A 24410-nucleotide genomic window follows, 5' to 3' on the forward strand; every position below is an offset into this window, starting at 1 on the left:
CGTGCACTTACGAGGGTGGTAAAATATTGTCAGATAACCCCCACGGTCCGCACGCCGTGGGCATGTTGTAATCCATCAGTGGATGGACGAAAGGACTGCACGTGTACTCGGAGAATGTCCGGTGGATGTGTGTGTGGGAGAGAAAGCCAGAGAACGCCCACATCTCGCGAACACGAACAAACATTGTAGGTCCCCTTGAGACTAAAAGACCGTTTTAGAGGGGAGAACGAGATGACAGATCAGTAATAGTGCACATGTAGGTGGTACAGTGTGATAGCAGAATAATAAGCGGTAAATTAGGCCACAGTTAACCTTTTGAAAATGAGAAGTGGGTTTAAACTGTGTACACGCATTTTCCCCAGTATACACAAGTACATGGTGGTTCAGATGTCTTGTGACCCCCATTTAATTCTGTAAAACTTAAATACAAATTTTAGTAAGACTCATTTAAAACAGAAATGAATATGCAAAGGAAAAACCTGTTTGGGATAAATTAATTGGGGGGTCACAAGACATTTTGACCACCCTATATATTGTGTGAACTAACAGCTGGTACGATATCCTCAACTTAGAACAAAACTAACCCCTCTCTTCCAATAGTGTACACGTTTTTAATAAAAATGTAACTGCAGTAACATACATTATAGATGGAATAAGGTCCCATTCAAAAGCACTTAACCTCCATAGTGATAACGTAACGGGAGGATCTACACCCACATTAGGCAGCCAGGCCAAAAGGTCACTCAACCTAAACTATTATCATTGGATTTCTATATGGCGATACAGAGCGCATGTTGAATTTTACTTGATTCAGATCAAATCGGGCCGGCTTGTGTTCTTGTCATGTGTTTTTATTTATTTATTAAAGTGCCCTCCTACTCAAACGAGCATTTGGTGGCCGAGAAAGTAGGGGAAAGTCCATATTCCTATGGCAGGGGTCAGTTTATCCAGATGAGGATTTTGGATCGCTGCTTTTCGTGCACAAAATGAAGTTATTTATACCCAACAATGCATCACTATTTTTTGTTAAGGAAGGTCCTGTACGTACATACTTAGATTTTCTAAACCCCTACAGTGTATATCACCACAGTTAAATAAAGTTCTAAGAACACGGCCAGTCATTTAAAAAATAATTTGGGAATATGAACCTTATGGCAGAGACCCCGGGGTCCCATAAGCCCCCGGCTCTCGCATAAACATATAATGTAAACAAAAACTTGCTGTTTTTCACCAATGAGTTTGAAGGATGGTGGAAAGTATGTATGCCTTTAAAGCTGAAAACTACTAACCTGCACTACCTCTATTTAAATACACTATCGAAAAAAATTACACCCCTCTGTCAATCATCGTGTTTCTCAGTGTGGATTTGTGAATACACTTTGTAAACAATACGTAAAATAGTACGCGTTTTCAATGCGCTGTATATATTGTAACAAGCGTTTTATACACCAATGTTACTCTACAGAGTAGTGGGTCCCCGCACCTCTTATCCGCATTGATACGAGCGGTATGTGGGGACTATGGCTTAACCGCAAAAAAAACTATCTGCACAGATGCATCCAGACAAGAGAAGTATTATTTAACACGAAGGCTTTCGCGACCAGTATTATTCACAATAAAGGTTTTTGGGTTCGATCGCGTTATTTATAAATGTGTCGCAACCCTCCACTACCCGGCACGGCCAATCAGTAAAAAATGTGTCACGTTGACAAAAGACAAATAGTTCACTACTTTAGCGCACCGGTGTGTTGAAGAGTGGATCCACAACATATACAATTTGAGTAGTACGACGTTTCGCTGGAAATTACATCCAGCATCATCGGGCGATTTGCCAAAATAGTGAAGCCATCCACCTGCATCCGGTCTTCTCATAGTGCAGGATGACTTCATCATTGTTGAACCCCATCAGGATTCGAGATCATGACATGACAACAGAACGATCCACGCCTGGTGGGTCGCAGCGTTTAGGTGCGCGGTGGGACGGAGTCGCCAAAAGTAAATTAATTCATTACGATTTTGACTTCCGTTTATTCGGGACCCCGGGGTCCCGCCATGAGGTCCATATGTTGCTTCTAAATGTTTTGGCCTGTCATAAGTTTACGCCACGAGTAACAACTGCAGTACGGTAACACATTCCTGCGGAGGGAGCTGGTAGGAACGTTGGGTTGCTCGGTCAATGGCCAGGGTCAACCGCGGCGTGGTGTATTCCGAAAATATGCCCGACTGTGAGGGCGGGCACAAGCCGGCGTGAGTAGGTTAAACGTTGAGTTTTATAAGGGCACCACGGGGTGACCAGCCCCTCCCCACCCAGCCCCTCCCCACCCTCCCCACCCAGCCCCTCCCCACCCTCCCCTCCCCACCCAGCCCCTCCCCACCCAGCCCCTCCTTGCACGACGGACGGACACAATAATCCCCTGTGGGCTAGTGGAACCAGTGGGTTCCTACCAGTATTAACATTTTACTTGTGTATGCGCGTATGCGCAAGTGTATGAGAATTCACCAACATTGGTACAGCGTTATCTTTTGAAATACAAATGCGCGCTGATTTATTGTTTGACTCGATTAATTGTATATTTCAACCCAACATTCAAGACTGCTTAATCAATTTATTGTTGCTGTGGTGACAATAAACAAACACGCCACCCAGATTATTCATAAGAGCTTGTAAAGGACAACTACTATAACGTAATAAATGTGTAGTAAATGTGTCATAGAGAGGCACGGCGTGCGGTGTATTGCCATCGTGGACACCTCTAGGATGTGGCTGTAGTACCGGCCCTAAAGGGGCTCGGTCAGCACTGATCAATAGCGCTGGATGGCACCACGCTTGGCGTGCAGTGCCAGCCCCTACAGGATAGGGTGTTCAATCTTAATTTAGGAGCTTTCGTGACTGCAGGAATTATTCTTTGGTTCTTTTCGGTTAAGTCACGTCTAAAAATAAAATAATAAATTAAAATAACATATTACGACGTTTCGATTGCAACACAAGCAATCATCATCAGGTATAAAAGAAAGAGCAACAAAAATCTAACTAGAAAACCATAGACAGACATACAAGCAGACAGACATCACAACGGCACACAGAGAGAGGACACAAATCGGCACAAAGAGAGGGGTCGTTTCTGTGACGGTCCCTTAAATATAGAGAGGGGCGGGGACGGAGATAGGGAGGGGGCAGAGAGAATTAGCATATCAATGAGTGTACGGCAACGTACTGCTGTTGCAAGTAAGATGACAATGTGGAACGGGCACGCAAAATTGAAAACGGGCATGCAAAATTGAAAATTAGGAGACAGGCACACGAAAATTAAATAACCTAGCAAAATATCGAAATGTGATGTAATACAACACAGAGAGTCGGTTAACACACAATTAACGCATAGCCTGGTTGATTACGTGTTTCAAAATTTGCTAAGTTAGAATTTTAAGTGTGAAAATTCCAAAGAGAGGACACAGGCAGAGAGAACAAATAGCCAGAAAGAAAAAGGATAAGCTTAAAACTTCCCCGTAGAAGTGGTTCAATCTTAATTTAGGAGCTTTCGTGACTGCAGGAATTATTCTTTGGTTCTTTTCGGTTAAGTCACGTCTAAAAATGAAATAATAAATTAAAATAACATATTACGACGTTTCGATTGCAACACAAGCAATCATCATCAGGTATAAAAGAAAGAGCAACAAAAATCTAACTAGAAAACCATAGACAGACATACAAGCAGACAGACATCACAACGGCACACAGAGAGAGGACACAAATCGGCACAAAGAGAGGGGTCGTTTCTGTGACGGTCCCTTAAATATAGAGAGGGGCGGGGACGGAGATAGGGAGGGGGCAGAGAGAATTAGCATATCAATGAGTGTACGGCAACGTACTGCTGTTGCAAGTAAGATGACAATGTGGAACGGGCACGCAAAATTGAAAACGGGCATGCAAAATTGAAAATTAGAAGACAGGCACACGAAAATTAAATAACCTAGCAAAATATCGAAATGTGATGTAATACAACACAGAGAGTCGGTTAACACACAATTAACGCATAGCCTGGTTGATTACGTGTTTCAAAATTTGCTAAGTTAGAATTTTAAGTGTGAAAATTCCAAAGAGAGGACACAGGCAGAGAGAACAAATAGCCAGAAAGAAAAAGGATAAGCTTAAAACTTCCCCGTAGAAGTGGTTCAATCTTAATTTAGGAGCTTTAGTGACTGCAGGAATTATTCTTTGGTTCTTTTCGGTTAAGTCACGTCTAAAAATAAAATAATAAATTAAAATAACATATTACGACGTTTCGATTGCAACACAAGCAATCATCATCAGGTATAAAAGAAAGAGCAACAAAAATCTAACTAGAAAACCATAGACAGACATACAAGCAGACAGACATCACAACGGCACACAGAGAGAGGACACAAATCGGCACAAAGAGAGGGGTCGTTTCTGTGACGGTCCCTTAAATATAGAGGGGCGGGGACGGAGATAGGGAGGGGGCAGAGAGAATTAGCATATCAATGAGTGTACGGCAACGTACTGCTGTTGCAAGTAAGATGACAATGTGGAACGGGCACGCAAAATTGAAAACGGCATGCAAAATTGAAAATTAGGAGACAGGCACACGAAAACTTAGCAAATTTTGAAACACGTAATCAACCAGGCTATGCGTTAATTGTGTGTTAACCGACTCTCTGTGTTGTATTACATCACATTTCGATATTTTGCTAGGTTATTTAATTTTCGTGTGCCTGTCTCATAATTTTCAATTTTGCATGCCCGTTTTCAATTTTGCGTGCCCGTTCCACATTGTCATCTTACTTGCAACAGCAGTACGTTGCCGTACACTCATTGATATGCTAATTCTCTCTGCCCCCTCCCTATCTCCGTCCCCGCCCCTCTCTATATTTAAGGGACCGTCACAGAAACGACCCCTCTCTTTGTGCCGATTTGTGTCCTCTCTCTGTGTGCCGTTGTGATGTCTGTCTGCTTGTATGTCTGTCTATGGTTTTCTAGTTAGATTTTTGTTGCTCTTTCTTTTATACCTGATGATGATTGCTTGTGTTGCAATCGAAACGTCGTAATATGTTATTTTAATTTATTATTTTATTTTTAGACGTGACTTAACCGAAAAGAACCAAAGAATAATTCCTGCAGTCACGAAAGCTCCTAAATTAAGATTGAACCACTTCTACGGGGAAGTTTTAAGCTTATCCTTTTTCTTTCTGGCTATTTGTTCTCTCTGCCTGTGTCCTCTCTTTGGAATTTTCACACTTAAAATTCTAACTTAGCAAATTTTGAAACACGTAATCAACCAGGCTATGCGTTAATTGTGTGTTAACCGACTCTCTGTGTTGTATTACATCACATTTCGATATTTTGCTAGGTTATTTAATTTTCGTGTGCCTGTCTCCTAATTTTCAATTTTGCATGCCCGTTTTCAATTTTGCGTGCCCGTTCCACATTGTCATCTTACTTGCAACAGCAGTACGTTGCCGTACACTCATTGATATGCTAATTCTCTCTGCCCCCTCCCTATCTCCGTCCCCGCCCCTCTCTATATTTAAGGGACCGTCACAGAAACGACCCCTCTCTTTGTGCCGATTTGTGTCCTCTCTCTGTGTGCCGTTGTGATGTCTGTCTGCTTGTATGTCTGTCTATGGTTTTCTAGTTAGATTTTTGTTGCTCTTTCTTTTATACCTGATGATGATTGCTTGTGTTGCAATCGAAACGTCGTAATATGTTATTTTAATTTATTATTTTATTTTTAGACGTGACTTAACCGAAAAGAACCAAAGAAGGATAGGGTGTGGAAGTGCCGTCCATAGGAACGGGGTTACTAAAGGTCATGGCACTCCGGTTGACCAGACACGTGACCGGTTAAGTCTACAAAGGGCCCCTGGTGGGGGCTAGGGGTGGTCACGTGGTCCGGATAGAGATCCTGCTCGAGGGTTCTGCAAGGTGGGCGTGGCCAGGGGCGGAGCCAGCCACGCCGCAGAGTATATAAGCCGGGTTCCCCAGAGGGACCGGCGTTGTTGTTCATCCTGAACCTTCGTCTACGTCCTACAGTCTCCAACACGTGGATATGGATCAAAACTGTGGTCTGGCCCGTTGTAGCTAGTTACGGTATAAGTATAATTAGTGTAGATAGCCTGGTGGTCACCACCATAGGTTGTTATTCTGTAAAGGGGCAGTTACCCCGTGTGTTGGTGTTAATAAACGTGTTGCCTTCAAAGAGTACGTCTGCGACTCAGTTGAACTCACTACAAATGTGTAAATGTATTGGGCAATGCATTGTATAAACGATAATTAAAGACACATTTCACTCGCATACAACCACAACCCTAAACCATGTTGTCTATTACTGTATTGTGCACCAATGTAGTTACAACAAAAGTGAATTACTGTGACCAGCTATTTATATTGCAATTCATTGTATGTGTGATCAGCTGTTTTATAAAAGTGAAACTAAACACAAAAATTAATGCTATAAACGTATTCTGTTGGGGGAAATCTGATGAGAGCTGGTTAATGTTGATATGTATGATACAAACTTCGGAATAGGCGCCACCTATTGGTAAATGTCATTAAGAATAACTGCAGTGCAACAGCATGGCATTTAGCAGTGTCAGTAACCACAACTTTTGTAAATAAATGATTCATGAAAAAACTCTCGCACACGGCAGGGTTGAAAAACACAAGTACCTTTAGTATTCTGCTTTTATTTTACACTACAATTCACGTAGATGCTTCGCTCATTTGCACCAACAAAGTAAAAAAAACGCACACAAAAGCTCCAACGCCAATGCGTATTATTTACAGCATTGTGGAACACGAGTAAAATCTGAAAAGAAAAAAACCGAACTCCCAGGTAGTTAATGTGAGCTACCTGAACGCATATGGATTGCTTACATTCAGCCAAAGCACATTAATCTGAGCGACAACCAAGAAAGCAAATATACAAGTTAATTATAAATGGCACAAACATCTGCAAAGTTTATTGCATAACGCTTATACACGCTTAATTATTTTATCAAGAAATGACAATGTTTTCAAATATTTAAGTGGTAATAAAAATGGAATTAATGTATTCACAAACATCTGAATTCTTTTACAAATATAAACAAACCTGTACCAGCCAAATAATTAAGTTCATCTAACAGCAATACCGAGTGTGAATGCTTAAATAGCACGAGATTCAGCGTTTACATTTTAATTACAAAATATTTTATACGCCTTTGACACAATGCAGCCGTTTATATAAGCAGACTTCATACTTGCAGAGGCGACTCAAAATGTTTAAACCTTAAAATGTCTCTCTTTATTAAAGTCGCCAGCAAGAATATCATAGTAATTTTTGACCTTACAAAGGTGGAATTACATTTATGACTGCAAAACGCTTTGCTAATTGGTGACAATACTCAAGTTTTTTTTTTACAGAATATACCATATGCTTAGCTTTTTAACACTCCACCGAAATCCACTCTCATGAAAGGGCATTGTTAATCCTGCACGAGGCACTTTCATCTGATGTCAGTGCATGCAGAACAGTGTTATTACTGTTCGCAACAACGCAGTTAAGATGTTTTTGTCCAACAAATACCATAAACAGTGCCACCATATGCACCAATGAAATGTTCAAACAATCTGGATGAGAGGGCAATAACAGGCGTGGTACATCAGTGTTGCACCAGAGATGAGAATGTGAAAGCAGTGTGTAGGATATGTCCTGATACCTCAATGACTGGTATGGCTGATGTGCAATGCATTTTTATCTAAACTTAATATTGAATACTTTATCCGTGCCCAGCCAAAGCGGTGGTCCCAATAACAAATGTCCACACGAATATGCATCTATTTGGTAAATATATTCACTCTTACAGGCAAGTATTAACAGCACCTTCAGCAAAACATATTTGTAGCTTGAATACCAATCCCAAATATACAAATACATGCTACGTTTCCCTAATTCATGTAGGAAGAGGTGGATATCTCACAATGTTTTATTTTGTAATACATTTCAAAAGACAAAGTGACACAATTGAAGGGCTGGGAGTTCAATTCTCATTTGGAGATCACATCACCCTATCAGCGACCATCAATCATTATCTATCCACTGCTGCATGGAAGCCTCCCCAAGCCATCACAATCCCTCGTGGTCTCGAGATGGAACATCCATCTGATAAAGAGCCGATTCATTGCTCCATCTCCGAGGTGGACGTACTTTCAGCACTACCACCGGCTATCAACCCCTCGTGCGATGTGCTGCCCAAACCCAATTACTTTTCTTCACAAATGTGTTCCTTAAACGTCTTATAATTGACCAATTTAGACTTGCTCATTAGTTACCATGGCGAGTGGACATGAAACTACATGAAATGACTGAAATTTAAAAGAGTGCTGCGAAGTTGGGCACAATCATATGATTACCACTCATTGGGAAGTTAAGTAGTTATCCTTTGGACAAGGTGGCTTCCATCGTATGAAATGATAATTGTAACCCTTAGCTTATGGCTTTAAATGCCGATGAAAGAACTTTGAATAGATTTACGTATTGTTATAATAAGCACAAGTGATTTACATGCTTACATGCTTTTTAAAAAGTAAGAATTAATGTAATAATTTATTGACAAGTGACTCAAAACAAGTATGAAAATAAAAAACACATGTATTTTTGAACTGTCAAGGAGTTATACTAATAACTCTTTCATTAGAAATGTATCTTTTGTACTCAGGAGTGTGATGGTGTAGAAATCTGCACAGGAATTGATTGTTGTTTAAGCGTTACAGCGATCACTCGTCAATGAGAGCCGTCTTCAAATATAACTTGTGCAGCTATCGGGAAATCAATTGTGGTGATGAATATAATCTTTGGTTCTTTCGGTAAAGCCACGTTGATTTTATTTTCTACGCGACTTTACCGAAAGAACCAGAGTAATTTCCTGCAGTCGCGAAAGCTTCGAATCTAGTGTGATGAATATAGGCAAATGTTTTTTAAAGGAGGCACTTTTCTAGAGGGCAAGTATAAGGAAAGAATGTACCCATAGGCTGTTTCTGTATGGATAGAGAGCCCTTTTGAGAGTTGAATGTTGGCATAGAATAATAAACTTGCTAAGTTAATTCCTTCATTGGACCATTTATCAACTAATCTGCCGGCAGCTAGTCAACAATAACAATTGCCTAACATGAGCGTTGATCATTCTGAAGATTAATATCGAATTAAGGATGATCAACCTGGAACAGCACTACCATGGATATAAGCATGTACCGATTCACTCCGATGGAAATTCAACAAGCTGTCACGATTTCATTGTCCAGATTAGTTTCAAGCAATTTTATGTCTTACCAGTGCAATGCATGTAAAACCTAGCTGCTGCACAAACACCAATAACATACAACTATTTACAAATCATACATTTTTACATTCGCGATTCGATTCACGTATCTTAAGCGTAATAATCTATTTAAATCGGTGAATCGTGGCATGCCCATGCATCAACCACATAACACGGGCTGCTGCCGCTGTTGCCTGACGATGATGGGGCGCGCGTGGTTTGTGAATGCTAATGAGGTCGTGTCGCAGCGTGAAGGTTACTGGTGGCGTACAGCGTTCAGTCAGCATCTTTAATTTTAGTGGGAGACTTTATCTAGTCAACAAGGTGTAGAATGTTGGTCTGAAGATTTAATTGAAGTAATAATTAGCGTCGTCGACTTTTGCAGTTAAAATGTCGTCCACCACGAGTTATTAAATGCTGGCGTGGGAGAGTGAAATTCTCCCCTCCGATTATTGTCAGTCAATCAGTGAACTCATTTATACGAATTACAATTGTTGGTCTTTTCTCAGTGCACTCTCGTCTCTAATAACCACATTACCTTAATCTCCGTATTCATTCAGACTAGTTAATTTCGTCTCGTCATTGTCAGTCACGCTTTAGCCCTTGTTGGGTAGTCGCATCCATCGTCATGACTGACGATTTTCATCCACTCGTATAGTCATCACTGATAAATAAAATAGAAAATGCAAATTAGCGAAAAATATTTCCGGCGGTAATGTCGTGACACAAAACGAACACTGCTGGCGTGCATCTGCTGCTCGGTGGTTATCTGCGGCCTCTCTTGGCCGGAGGCTCGGCACCACGGGCCTTCCTGCGCGTGGGCTCTGGTGACTGTGGCGGCGCCGCCCGCTTGCTGCTGCCCCGCGTCTCGGGTGCCGGGGCCGTGGGCTGCCTGCGGCCTCTTCCAGCTCCTCCCGACGACACGGGTCTGGTGGTGGGGGGGGGGCAGACAGGAACAACATGGGAGAGGCAGGGGTGGCAGAGCTCAAAGTCAGCATGCCTTGTGAACAACGTGAAAGACATGTGCAAGATTAGGCTAAAGTAAGTTACTGAAAGGAAGGAACGGAGCCGCCTCCCTGAACAAATTGACGGCGAAATCACCGATACTGGTCTTCAGGCCTTCAAATGCCGAGCACACGTGGACATCTCCTAACTTCACACACCTAGTGAACCAATGGTAATGGCCGATGAGACGTACATTAGTACATCTGATATGGCTGTTATTCACAATTGCACCCAATACAAAAATGTAAACTACTTACAACTGATTTACGGCAACACGTAAATAACAAAGGTTGCTAAGTGAGTGAAATTTCCCAGTCTTCCCTTCAAAAAGATTAAATTGACCAAAACTTCCCAAGGAGTACTCTGCTGAATGAGCAATTTTGGATTAGTGACTTTTAATTTGATAAACAATAAAAAAACGAAGTATTCCCATACTCCAATAAACATGGAGTGGTTGCTCATCTAATTCCATGGCAAAAGCAAGTCAATCCATAGGAAAACAACGGACTTCCACAAAGTGATTATAATTCTACCAACTTCGTACAGATGAAGGAATGAGTTTGATAACAGAATGGGATTTTAACTTGACAACTTCCATGCGAGTTTCTCAGCTGACCATGTGGTACTCTCAGGGATGAAGGAGGTGGAGTCTATCACAGAATGTGATTTGAATGCGCTTTAACCACAGTGCTAGCCAGCCAACTGAATATAAAACAAATATTGAGGATAAATATCGATGTTTGCTTTAAAAAGCCAAGCCAGGCAGACACACAGACCACGACACACAACAACGATCTAATTTGCCCAAGCCAGGCCTTACTTGTCATTGCCGGAAGTGGCTTGCAATGACCGCGTCGCTTTCGCTTGCTGCTGCTGAGCGACGTCACCGGCGTTGACTGCCGCCGAGCGGGTTTGTCGGCCAAGAGCCTTGACCTCCGCCGCGGCCGCTGGCGCAGCCGACAGCCTGGCCTGCCGCGCTGGCTGCGCCGCCTCAGACGCCACGCTTGCCGTGGCACGAGTCTGCCGGCTCTGCGGGGAGGCGTCGGCACCGTCCTTCGCCTGTTTAGCCGACGACAGCCTCCTGAGCTGCATGCGCTGTGGCGGAGCGCCTTTGCTGCCCGATGACTTCTTCTCCTCTGCGCCGTCAGACGTTTTCGAGTCCGCTTCATGTTCGCTTTCTGGCTGCTCAAGATCCGAATTTGCAGCCAGACTCTCAGCCTCTAGTTGCTTTTCAAATTTCGCTTCGAGATTTTCCACCCCTTTTTCTGCTTCCTGTGTGGCTGGCTTTTGTAAATGTGGCTCATTTTTATCTAAACTGGATTTCTGTTGAGCAGTATCCATTTCTTCCATTTGAGGAGGCTGTTGCTCATTTTCCTGCCTGCTTTCCTCTGCACTTGCAGAATCACAAGGCTCATCAGGCCTTGTTGTATCAACTAATGTTACCACTTGGGGTTCATGTGCTGCGGGAGATTCAGCTTCTGGTTGGGACTCGGAATCGTGTGCTTGCTGTTTGCCATCACTTTGAAGTAACCCCTCCTTTACACTGGGAATCTCTTCACAGCCTTGTTTTTCCACAGAAGAGTAATTTGTTTCATTTGAAGCCTCCAATGAAGATTCAGGGCATGGCTGCAAACACTCCAGGGACCGTAAGGTGGAAGAATCATCGACAGTCGTTTTAGAAATTCCAGACACGTCAGCAGCCGTCTCCCCTTTGTGATCAGTGTCGCTTACAGGCTCGCCAGGCACGGCCAAGCTATTTTCCGGCTCCCCCGTTTCGCTCTCTTTTTTCTGGGAAGACAACTCGGGCTCAGGATCTGCAGGCCCTTTTGAGGACGGTGCTTCCTCTGCCGAAGCTTCTGCAGCAGAAACTGCCGACTGCATCTGCTGCGTCCGCCGGGGCAGCTCCGGGCTTTTAAAGCCCGACGATTTGCGTCCTCTCTTGCTCTGCTTTGTAGTGTCGGCCGACGGAGATTCGCACTCCGAGGGCTGGAGACCGGCAGACGCGCGAGTTTGTCTGGCTTTCTGTCGAGCGTCATGTTGCGGCGACGCCATCTCTTTGGCCACTTGTTTTGCCTGGCGTCCACGTGGTTTTGACTGCACTGCTTGAACCTTTCCCTGCCGCGTCCGCTTGTCCTCGCGGTTCGGAGACACTGGGCCACCCCTCTTTTTCCGTATTTGGCGCGCGGCCTCGGCAGCCAGATGGCCGGACGCCCGCCTTGTCTGACGGCCGGAGTCAGACTCAGTCGAGGACTTTGCTTGTTTCCGCCGTGTTCGGTGGGCCAGCGGGGGCTCCTTGCCCTTCTCCTGCTTCTCGTGCCGCGTGCTGCGGCGTGTGCTGGGTCTGAAAATCCAACGTCGAGTAGCCATTAGCATGACGAAAATACAAATACTAAAAAAGAATGCTTTTTGACTCAATAATATTCCAGTTGTGGCTTTTGGCCTGACGCAATGGCACACTTGGAATATAAATGGGAGAAAAAAATACACGCAGAACCCTCACAGCAAGCAGTACACCACCACGTGTCGGAGAACTGCCCTAGAAAATGATGTCACTTCAATGGGCCCATTAACCAACCCCAAGGATACTTTTCTAATGGCTGGCAAAGAGTGTTTGTCCCATGCCAATGAAACAATTATTTTTAAGTGAAAAACCAAATGCAATATTATGGGTTTGAATCCATCAAGGGTAGCTTTGAGGATTTGTCATTGGTGAGTGAGCTAAGACCATCAATTCACTACGCTTGAGAACCGAGATTTGAACTTGGGCTTCTCAGCGGTGCTGACTCGGTGCTCGGAGATGGTATTAGCTCTCCGAGTCATGTGGCACCTGTATATATATATTTTTTTTTATGGTCTGCTACTCTCTATTATGGGTGTCATTGGAATGTTTTATTTATGTTTAGAAAACTGGGTGAGAAATTCAATAGTAAATGTAGCATAGAAGATTGATGGTTGTGGAAATTACTGTCACGACTACACAATTCTACAGAGCAATTTTCCACACTGATATGAACAATAGACATGTGTAACACACATACCGCTGCATTTTCTCTTCGGAATTTGAGGAATTTTCTGCTTCAGAAGAATCTGTGGTTTCTTTACTCTCAGCCTCCGATTTGTCTGTTAGGAAAAAAATGAAACAGAAGCGTTACCTCGACTCGAGGTATACCAAACAACATTCCATAGATGAATTGAATATGCCATGTATTATTATATATCATTAAAACAACTCGAAGAGATGTGCATACACAACATATGGACAACTGCCACTGGCTTCAGACCGCTCAAACTAACGACATACATTTTATTTTTATTTCACCTTTTTTAAGCAGGTATAACAAAAAAAAACCTTGAGGTTAAAAACCTCTTTTGCGAGGAGGACCTGCCAAGAAGTCAGCAAAAATAAATCACCACACACGCAATACTAAATAGTACAATACAAAACATTAAAAACAATTACAATGGTCAATGACATTTCTTCTATCAGAGCTTTGAAATCAGACAACATTGATACCCTCCTTTCTCCAGTTTTAAAATCGTTTGTAATTTATTCCAGAACCAAGGAGCATGATAGGAACATTATTGTTTCCCCATTTTAGTCCTTGCCCTAGGAACTGTTAAAGAGAGCGCTGACTGAGAATGAAGGCTGGAGGGTTGTGATGTTTTTGTCACAAAAAAATAAGAAAAAAGCATTTGCTGGTGCTCATTTGTGTTGCCGAGCTTGAAGTAGAAATCACCAATGTATTATGCAGGGAGCAGTTTACTCTTCCTACCACATCACACACATTTTGGACACAAGCGCTAACAATAACCTCTAAAGAGGATTTCAACTCACAACCTTGTTCGTCTGACTCACTTTGCCATCTGTTACATACTATAAACATCCCGATAAGCAGGAGGAAAAATAGAGCCTGGATTCAGCTTGTGAGATATGTATGTAGCTGAATTTTTATGTAAAGCTTTCGTGACTGCAGGGATTCATATTCTTGGTTCTTTCGGTAAAGTCACGTAGAAGGGAAACAATAAAAGAATAAAAATATAAAAAATCAAATTCTCACGACGTTTCGTTTGTAACACAAGCAATCATCATCAGGTGTGAAAACCACAGCAAGAAAATGATGATTGCTTGTGTTGCAATCGAAACGTCGTGAGAATTTGATTGTTATATATTTTTATTATTTTATTGTTTCCCTTCTACGTGACTTTACCGAAAGAACAAAGAATATGTAGCTGAAGTTACCCGGTTTACAGCATAACAAAACAAAACAAAAAATCTATGATACGAACAAGAATGAGGCTCATCTCCACTGGTATCCCTCAGCCAGTGGTGGAAATGCTCAATGCCTGCGATGAGAGGTAGTCTCTCTCTAAGCTGCCCACTGGTGTGAAACGAAACAATGGTGTGAAACGCAAGATACGGAGGCTGCAGATCGGACCTGACTGTACTCTCCGCCTCTTGCCGGGCGGAGGGGTGGGGGAGCTGTCTCGCTTGCGCGCGCCTCTCTTTTTTGCGCTCTTCTCGCTTGCCGCACCTTCGCTCCCATCTTCCAGCGGCTTCACCGCCTGACCAAACAGAGAGGCAGGTACGTAACTCAGCTCCTGTACCCAAGTGTGCATGCACGTAAACACATGGCGGCTCTGTGTGTGGGCCTATGACTACATCACGCATAATGCACCCGATCGTCTTAGAGCTCGGAAGCTAAGCAGGTTTGAGCTTGGATTAGTCCATGGAATAGTGACCACCACGCATCAGATTTCGTAGGCTCCTGCGGGGCGACTTTGTGAGCAGAGGGCAGTGCAGGAAAATCCATTGTATTTTACTATGCTCCAATGTCCATGGGCCCAGGTTTACCAATCTGTACTGACCAGCGTGGTGAAATATTACAAGCCAAACAGCTAGGGGAAAACCCACAGTTTTCTTCCATGACACAAGGGCTTTACATGCTTTACATGTGCCTGTGTATAAGCGTCCTCTCCTAAAGCAATGACTAATATTGACTGACGTGTGTGTTCTCAGTGGAACGAGAGGACCACTGAAAGGTTATCAGATAATTACATTCTTTTGTTTGCTTCTTAAATCTTTGAGCAACAATCATGTATGTATGTACAAGAAAGCTAGGAGTTTAGCAACTTAAATTACAGTTCCTAAATTAAAGATTAACTAGATTTTCACCACATCTGACCCAACAGTAACACATGTACAGAGAAGAACGCCTTCAGAAGATGAATAAATGCCAAGAGCATAACTGCATACAAACTATATATATGCAGTTATATATGAACGTAAACATACCGTTAGGATAGTATCATAACCCTCAATGGGGCAATCACATTGCAAATGTTCAGCATTTCAAGCAGACAAGAACATGTAAATATGTTAAGATAATATTAAACAATGTAGACATGTGTAAGCTATATTTTTGTAATCTTAACCTTGACACTCACCTTTGTATCTCTTTCACTTTCGGAGCTGGATGTGGGGCTGGAAATTGCTTCCAATATATCTGCCCCAGTTTGGTCTGCAAACACAACATACCCCGTTAGGCACAGCAACAGCTTTACAATATACCACTGAATTGTGTACACATTAAATATATGACTTTATGGAAATCACTTGAACGTTTGGAGAAATATGCAGAGTGAATGTGTGAAAATTGGAAATTTTATGGGTAATTATGCGACTGCAATTTCACTTAACTTGAAACACAATGCATTGAAATTGGAAGCTATTGCCGAAATTGGCCAAGTAATTTCCGTATGTTATATTTGTTCAAAATAAATTGCTTAATTTCCAACTGCATAAGCGCCTTCACACAACACAATATTCATTTCCCGGCTGCGAGCTTGCATATGCTCTGTTATGGTACGGTATTTTCCTTGGGATTTCTGGCATCAGCAGCATTACAACTGCAGCTTTAATTTGTCAGAAGCTACACATTTAACAAAGGGTCAAATAAATCACTCCACAATCATTTAAAGCGTTTGTTGACAAGACAAAAAAACAATAATTCAAGAACCAAACTTGACTGACAAATATTTCAAGTACTTGTTGGTCAAACAATTAGAAACCAATCTTAACTTTAAGGTGCAGAACTCCAAACTTTATTTTCCTGCCAAAGTTACCTTTGACGTCCAACCCCTCGGCTTCCTTGTGGCTGCCATCATCATGTGACGGCAGCATGCCGTCTCTGAAGCGACTTTCCACTTGATCAGCATCTTTTAGTCCTTCAGCTTTAGCTTCTGCGGAGTCAATGTGTACAGCCTCCACAGCAGCCTCAACAGCAGCCTCCACCTGCTCAATTCTGCCTTCAGTCTCAACAAGGGACTTTTCATTTTTCTTTTCATTTTCGCCTTGTGATGGGGCCTCAGAGCCCAGAGTGGGTGTGCAGGATTCTGTGAGTGCCACAGGGCTTTGAGTTACGGCTGGAGTTGAGGCTTGGTCTTTGGGGCTTGAAATGCCAATGCCTTGAGTTGTTGATGTAGCAAGTGTTTCTGGGGTTTCCAACCTCTTTCCATTCGTTTCATTGACAGGGCTGCTGCTTGGAAGGCTTTCAGTGGGAACACAAGCTGCTGTGGTGACATGGGTTGTGTTATTCATTGAGCCGACGAAATCTGCACCGTCTGCTGCACGAATCCCAACATCACTGTCTTGTGCACCAGTCTCAACATTACTATCTGCTGCACTTGAAACAACTATTTCTGCTGCGGGAGTTTCAACATCGGTGTTAGCTGCACCAGTTTCAACATCACTAATAGTCGCACCAGTTACGCTGTTTGCTGCACCAGTTCCAACGTCTCTGTCTGCTGCACACGCTACATCACTGTCTGCTGCACACGTTACATTACTGTTTGCTGCACCAGTTACATCACTGTTTGGTGCACACGTTATATCTCCTCTGTCTGTTGCACCAGTGACATTACCGTTGTCTCCTGCACTTGTTATACGAGCTCTGTCTGCTGCACTAGTTTCAACATTTATATCTGCTGCACTAGTTACATCACTGCCTGCTGCACAAGTTTCAACATTTGTATCTGTTGCACCAGTTACATCACCGCTGCCAGCTGCACAAGTTACATCGCTGGCTGCTGCACCAGTTTCAACAATGCTGTCAGCTGCACAAGTTTCAACATCGCTGGCTGCTGCGTGAATTGCAATATCGCTGTTTGCTGCACCGTTTACATCTTTGTTTTCTGCACAAGATTCATCACTGTCTGCTGCACCAGCTACAATATTGATATCCGCTGCACCAGTTACAATTACGTTGTCTGCTTCACTAGTTACAACATCACTCTCTGCTGCACAGGTTACAACATCACTGGCTGCTGCACTAGTTTCAACAATGCCTTCAGCTGCGCCAGTTGCAATATCGCTGTCTTCTGCACAAGTTACAACACTGTCTGCTGCACCAGCTTCAACATTGCTGTCTGCTGCACCCGCTGCAATATCGCTGTCAGCTGCATACGTTGCAAATTCGATGTCCACTGTACCAGTTGCATCCTTGTTTTCTGCACAAGTTACATCTCTTTCTACTGCACCAGGTTCAACATTGCTGTCTGCTGCACAAGCTGCAATATTGATGTCTGCTGCATCAGTTACATCACTTTCTACTGCACCAGCTGCAACAGCGATGTCTGCTTTACCAGCAACATCACCATTGTCCATTGCACAGGTTACACCGTTGTCTCCTGCACGAGTTAAAACATTGGTGTTTTCTGTACAGGTTACATCTCTGTCTGCTGCCACTGTTACATCATTGTCTGTTGCACCAGTTGCAACTTCACTTTTTACTGCACAGGTTACAACATTGTCGTTTGCTCCACCAGTTAGAACATCGCTTCCTGCTGCAATAGTTACAACATCGCTGTTTGCTGCAATAGTTACAACATCGCTGTTTGCTGCACCAGTTACAACATCGCTGTTTGCTGCACAAGTTACAACATCGCTGTTTGCTGCACCAGTTACAACATCGCTGTTTGCTGCACAAGTTACAACATCGCTGTTTGCTGCACCAGTTACAACATCGCTGTTTGCTGCACCAGTTACAACATCGCTGTTTGCTGCACCAGTTACAACATCGCTGTTTGCTGCACCAGTTACAACATCGCTGTTTGCTGCACCAGTTACAACATCGCTGTTTGCTGCAATAGTTACAACATCGCTGTTTGCTGCACCAGTTACAACATCGCTGTTTGCTGCACCAGTTACAAAATCGCTGTTTGCTGCACAAGTTACAACATTTCTGTTTGCTGCACCAGTTACAACATCGCTTCCTGCTACACCAGTTACAACAACGCTGTTTGCTGCACTAGTTACAACATTGTCGTTTGTGCCACCAGTTACAACATCGCTGTTCGCTGCACAAGTTATAACATCGCTGTTTGCTACAGCAGTTACAACAACGCTGTTTGCTGCACAAGTTACAACATTGTCGTTTGTGCCACCAGTTACAACATCACTGTTTGCTGCACAAGTTATAACATCGCTGTTTGCTACAACAGTTACAACATCGCTGTTTGCTACAGCAGTTACAACATCGCTGTTTGCTGCACAAGTTACAACATTGTCGTTTGTGCCACCAGTTACAACATCACTGTTTGCTGCACAAGTTATAACATCGCTGTTTGCTACAACAGTTACAACATCGCTGTTTGCTACAGCAGTTACAACATCACTGTTTGCTGCACAAGTTACAACATCGCTTCCTGCTACACCAGTTACAACATCGCTGTTTGCTACAACAGTTACAACATCGCTGTTTGCTACAGCAGTTACAACATCGCTGTTTGCTGCACAAGTTACAACATTGTCGTTTGTGCCACCAGTTACAACATCGCTGTTTGCTGCACAGGTTGCAACATCGCTGTTTGCTACAGCAGTTACAACATCGCTGTTTGCTGCACTAGTTACAACATCGCTGTTTGCTGCACTAGTTACAACATCGCTGTTTGCTACAGCAGTTACAACATCGCTGTTTGCTGCACTAGTTACAACATCGCTTCCTGCTGCACTAGTTACAACATTGCTGTTTGCTACAGCAGTTACAACATCGCTGTTTGCTACAGCAGTTACAACATCGCTGTTTGCTGCACTAGTTACAACATCGCTGTTTGCTACAGCAGTTACAGCATCGCTGTTTGCTACACCAGTTACAACATCGCTTCCTGCTGCACTAGTTACAACATTGTTGTTTGCTACAGCAGTTACAACATCGCTATTTTCTGCAGAGGTTACAACATCGCTGTTTGCTACACCAGTTACAACATCGCTTCCTGCTGCACTAGTTACAACATTGCTGGTTGCTACAAAGGTTACAACATTTATGTTTTCTGCACCGGTTATAACATTGCTGGTTGCTATACCAATTGCAACATCTCTGTCTGCTGCACCCATTACATCATCGCTGTCTGCTTCACAAGTTGCATCACCACTGTCTGCTGTACCCATTACATCACCACTGTCTGCTGCACCAGTTACATCATCACTGTCTGCTGCACCCATTACATCACCACTGTCTGCTGCACTAGTTACATCACCACTGTCTGCTGTACCAGTTACATCATCACTGTCTGCTGCACCCGTTACATCACCACTGTCTGCTGCACAAGTTACATCATCACTGTCTGCTGCACCCGTTACATCACCACTGTCTGCCCTACCCGTTACATCACCACTGTCTGCTGCACCCGTTACATCACCACTGTCTGCTGCACCCGTTACATCACCACTGTCTGCTGCACCCGTTACATCACCACTGTCTGCTGCACCCGTTACATCACCACTGTCTGCTGTACCCGTTACATCACCACTGTCTGCTGTACCCGTTACATCACCACTGTCTGCTGTACCCGTTACATCACCACTGTCTGCTGCACAAGTTACATCACCACTGTCTGCTGCACCAGTTACATCACCGCTGTCTGCTGTACCAGTTACATCACCACTATCTGCTGCACCAGTTACATCACCACTGTCTGCTGCACCAGTTACATCACCGCTGTCTGCTATACCAGTTACATCACCACTGTCTGCTGCACCAGTTACATCACCGCTGTCTGCTGCACCCGTTACATCACCGCTGTCTGCTGTACCAGTTACATCACCACTGTCTGCTGCACAAGTTACATCACCGCTGTCTGCTGTACCAGTTACATCACCACTGTCTGCTGCACCAGTTACATCACCGCTGTCTGCTGTACCAGTTACATCACCGCTGTCTGCTGCACCCGTTACATCACCACTGTCTGCTGCACCAGTTACATCACCACTGTCTGCTGCACCAGTTACATCACCGCTGTCTGCTGTACCAGTTGAATCACCACTGTCTGCTGTACCAGTTACATCACCACTGTCTGCTGCACCCGTTACATCACTGCTGTCTGCTGCACCCGTTACATCACCACTGTCTGCTGCACCCGCTACATCACCACTCTCTGCTGCACCCGTTACATCACTGCTGTCTGCTGCACCAGTTACATCACCACTGTCTGCTGCACCCGTTACATCACCACTCTCTGCTGCACCAGTTACATCACCACTGTCTGCTGTACCCGTTACATCACCACTGTCTGCTGCACCCGTTACATCACCACTCTCTGCTGCACCAGTTACATCATCGCTGTCTGCTGCACCCGTTACATCACCACTGTCTGCTGCACCCGCTACATCACCACTCTCTGCTGCACCAGTTACATCATCACTGTCTGCTGCATCCGTTACATCACCACTGTCTGCTGCACCCGCTACATCACCACTCTCTGCTGCACCAGTTACATCATCGCTGTCTGCTGTACCCGTTACATCACCACTGTCTGCTGCACCCGTTACATCACCACTCTCTGCTGCACCAGTTACATCATCGCTGTCTGCTGTACCCGTTACATCACCACTGTCTGCTGCACCCGTTACATCACCACTCTCTGCTGCACCAGTTACATCATCGCTGTCTGCTGTACCCGTTACATCACCACTGTCTGCTGCACCCGTTACAACATTGCTGTCTGCTGCACCCGTTACAACATTGCTGTTTTCTGCAGAGGTTACAACATCGCTGGTTGCTACAGAGGTTACAACATTTATGTTTGCTGCACCGGTTACAACATTGCTGGTTGCTATACCAGTTGCAACATCGCTGTCTGCTGTACCAGTTACATCACCACTGTCTGCTGTACCCGTTACATCACTGCTGTCTGCTACACCAGTTACATCACCGGTTGCAACAACACTGTGTGTTGCACAAATGACATCAGTTGGATCAGCGGTACCAGTTACTTCGGCACTATCAATTTCAGAAGTTACATCAGTGTGATCTTCTGCAGTAGTTACAACAGCACTGTCTGCCGCATATACAGCAATGTCTGCTGAATTTGAAGCACTGACAGTGTCCATTGCATCACTATCATGTGCACAAGCTGCATCAATACTAGCTTCTACACAATTTACATTGGCCTGATCTGCTGTACCAGTTAAATAAACACTGTCTGCTACATTTGAAACACTGACCACTTCCGCTGTAACACTATCTGCTGCACCAGTCGCATCAGCCCGATCTGCTGCACTGGGTGCACCAGCACTGACAGCTTCTCCTGCACAAGTGGTATCAGCACTATCTGCTGTACCAGGAACAGCAGTATCTGTTACACAAGTTGCATCAGCATCGGCTGTTGCAGCCAATACAAAAGTAGTATCTGCTGCACAGGTTATATCTGCATTATCTGCTGCATAGGAAGCAATAGCATTGATCGCTGCACTAACAGCATTAGTACTGGCTGCTGCGCTTGAAACACTGACAATTTCATCGGCACTAGTTACACCAGCACTATCTGCTGCACTAGTTGCATCGGCATCATCTACAGCACTAGTAACATCAGTTGTATCTGCTAAGCAGGTAGCATCAATACCATCTGCTTCGCCAGTAACAGCACTATCTGCTGTATGTGAAACACTGACACTTGCTGCTGCACTTTTTACATCACTGGCATCATCTGCTGCACTAAATGCAACATAACCATCTGCTGTATTGGCAACATTCAATTCACCTGCAGCACAAGTAACACTGGCATGAGCTACTGCACCCACAACATCAGCAGCATCTGCTCCATCAGCAACATCGGCAGTTTCCATTCCACCACCACCACCAATGTAAGCAACACCTGTTGCACTGGTATCAGGAGCGCTGTCAATCCTGCCAATAATTTCAACGCTATCTGTTACAGTAGCGGTAACATTGGCGTTATCTAAAGCAGTGACGTCAATTTTACCCATTGAACGTTCAGCCTCTGCTGCTGCTGTACTGTCGGCAGTTCCATCAGTGGGTGTGCTGGAAGCTGTTGTATTTACACTCTCAATTATTTGCAGAGCCTGGTCAGTTGAAGGCAATGTCGCAACAGTTTTCTCAGTGGTGCTATCTGCATTTAAAGCCTTATTTTGCTCGTCGGGCTTTGGAGGCCCATTGAGAGGAGAGACATTTGTGTTTGGCTCCATGGAGTTCAAACTCTCTTCCTGTGCTTTCATGGTCTCAAGTTCCACCGCGTCCGTATCTGCACAGGGCCCAATGCCTGCTTCCATTGCCGGCGATGCCATTGCAGGTCGTCGCGACTGTTCTTTAGCCACGCTGGTGATCGCCAGTTTGTTGGAGTCATCCTCTGGTGCAGCATGCTCAGAATCCCCTGCGCTTATAGCGTCATCTGGGGCATGCGGCTTTCCACCGCCTTCCAGCGCACACACTCTTTCTGGTTCAACATTCGTTTCAGGGCTGATGACCAAAGTAAGAGTGGCACTCTCTGGTGAGGTCTCTGCAGCAACAGGCGCTTTACCTTTGCTCTTGCTGCCATTGGCTACTACTTCAGACACAGCACCAGTGCCATCACTCGTCGGTAGATTCTCTTTGGATTTTGCAGTACCTCGTTTGTCCACCTCCACTGCGGCGGCCAACGATGGCTTTGATGACTCAGTTGGTTTCGCCGTATGCGCTGAAGCTTGGCCTTTGTGTGGTTTTGGCAGGCCACTTGAAGAGCCTTTGCGGGTGCCAGAAGAAGTGTTGGATTTGTGCGCAGCGCTTCGCTCTCTGTTCTCCGAGCGCTGTTGATCAGAGGGGCTCGAGGATGCCCGCTGCGTGCCGTGATACTTCTTCTTTTCTACCCGACCTGCCTTGTCGACCGTTGGTGAAGACGTCCTTGTGCTAGAAACGCTCGGTGGGACACCTTTGCTCGACGGCCTCCTGCTGACTGTAGCGGATTTCTCTTCCCTCTCACTTCCCCGACCACCATCCGCCTTGCCATCTTTGCTTTTAATTGGAGCAGGCTCGCCACTCTTCTCCAGGACTCTGAAACTGCTTTGTTTGTCTTTTGTCTTCAGCGAAGGGCGGTTTGTGCCATGGGAATGCTCCCCCCTGGACAATTTCTTCGCTTTATCGGACACCGAGGGCTTTCCATCTCCGGAAGATTTCAGCTTTGGCATTAACTTGCTTCCACTAGGAGTCTTTTTCTCCCGACCATCAGACCTCTGAGTGCCTTCACCGTCCTTCTTAGTCGGCTTCAGAGACTTCTGCTCTTTTTCACTCGGCCTCCTGGGCATCTTTTCATGTTTAGCCGACCCTTCGGAGTCTTTTGACGTTTTTCCAGCTTCCCTGCCGGAACCGTCCTCAGCAGTCCTCTCCCTGCTTCTGGAGTGCAACTTCTCTGTTCTCCTTTGAGGGAAATCTCCTTTATCTTCCACGGATGGAGAGCGAGAGGTTGTAGAGGACACACTGATGGAGCGCTTACGGTCCTTGAAATCGAGGGATTTCCTGAAGTCCCTGTCCTTGTGCTTCACCTGCTCACTGTGACTCTCTTTCTTGCCGTCAGAGTCTTCATTCCGACTCTTCTTAGCACTCCTCTGCTACCAAGAAAACACATTTCCCAGTTTGTTAATGGCATCTCGGGTAAGGGGAGTAGTATAGATCGATATTAAGGAATGCATACAAACATGTAATCTGTGTTCCAAGATGAATACAACTATTCATGAGGGTGATATACTGCCATATGCTGCCAGACGGTAGACAGATTTATTCAAAAGGCTTAGCTCAGTTACAGGTGTCATGAATGTCTAA

The 24410-nt window shown here is 44.4% G+C and overlaps 1 protein-coding gene across 3 annotated transcripts in view; it reads right to left on the reverse strand.

Annotated features, from left to right (window-relative positions):
• Positions 1 to 9935: 9935 nt before the first annotated feature.
• Positions 9936 to 24410, reverse strand: part of LOC144717664 (uncharacterized) — a 30997-nt gene continuing 16522 nt past the window's right edge. Inside the window, exons 11-16 of one of the 3 annotated variants that reach the window (XM_078593201.1) lie at positions 16447 to 24196; positions 15769 to 15842; positions 14760 to 14886; positions 13362 to 13443; positions 11144 to 12664; positions 9936 to 10246 (exon numbers count right to left, since the gene is read on the reverse strand). In XM_078593201.1, coding sequence (XP_078449327.1) covers positions 10084 to 10246; positions 11144 to 12664; positions 13362 to 13443; positions 14760 to 14886; positions 15769 to 15842; positions 16447 to 24196 — 9717 coding nt within the window. In that variant the 3' untranslated portion in view covers positions 9936 to 10083. Of the gene's footprint in view, positions 10247 to 11143; positions 12665 to 13361; positions 13444 to 14759; positions 14887 to 15768; positions 15843 to 16446; positions 24200 to 24410 lie in introns of those variants that run through there. The other 2 variants (XM_078593200.1, XM_078593202.1) reach the window with 2 other exon arrangements.

This window comes from Lampetra planeri, chromosome 4, assembly GCF_965212315.1.
Source record: "Lampetra planeri chromosome 4, kcLamPlan1.2.h2, whole genome shotgun sequence".
Lineage (NCBI taxonomy): Eukaryota > Metazoa > Chordata > Hyperoartia > Petromyzontiformes > Petromyzontidae > Lampetra > Lampetra planeri.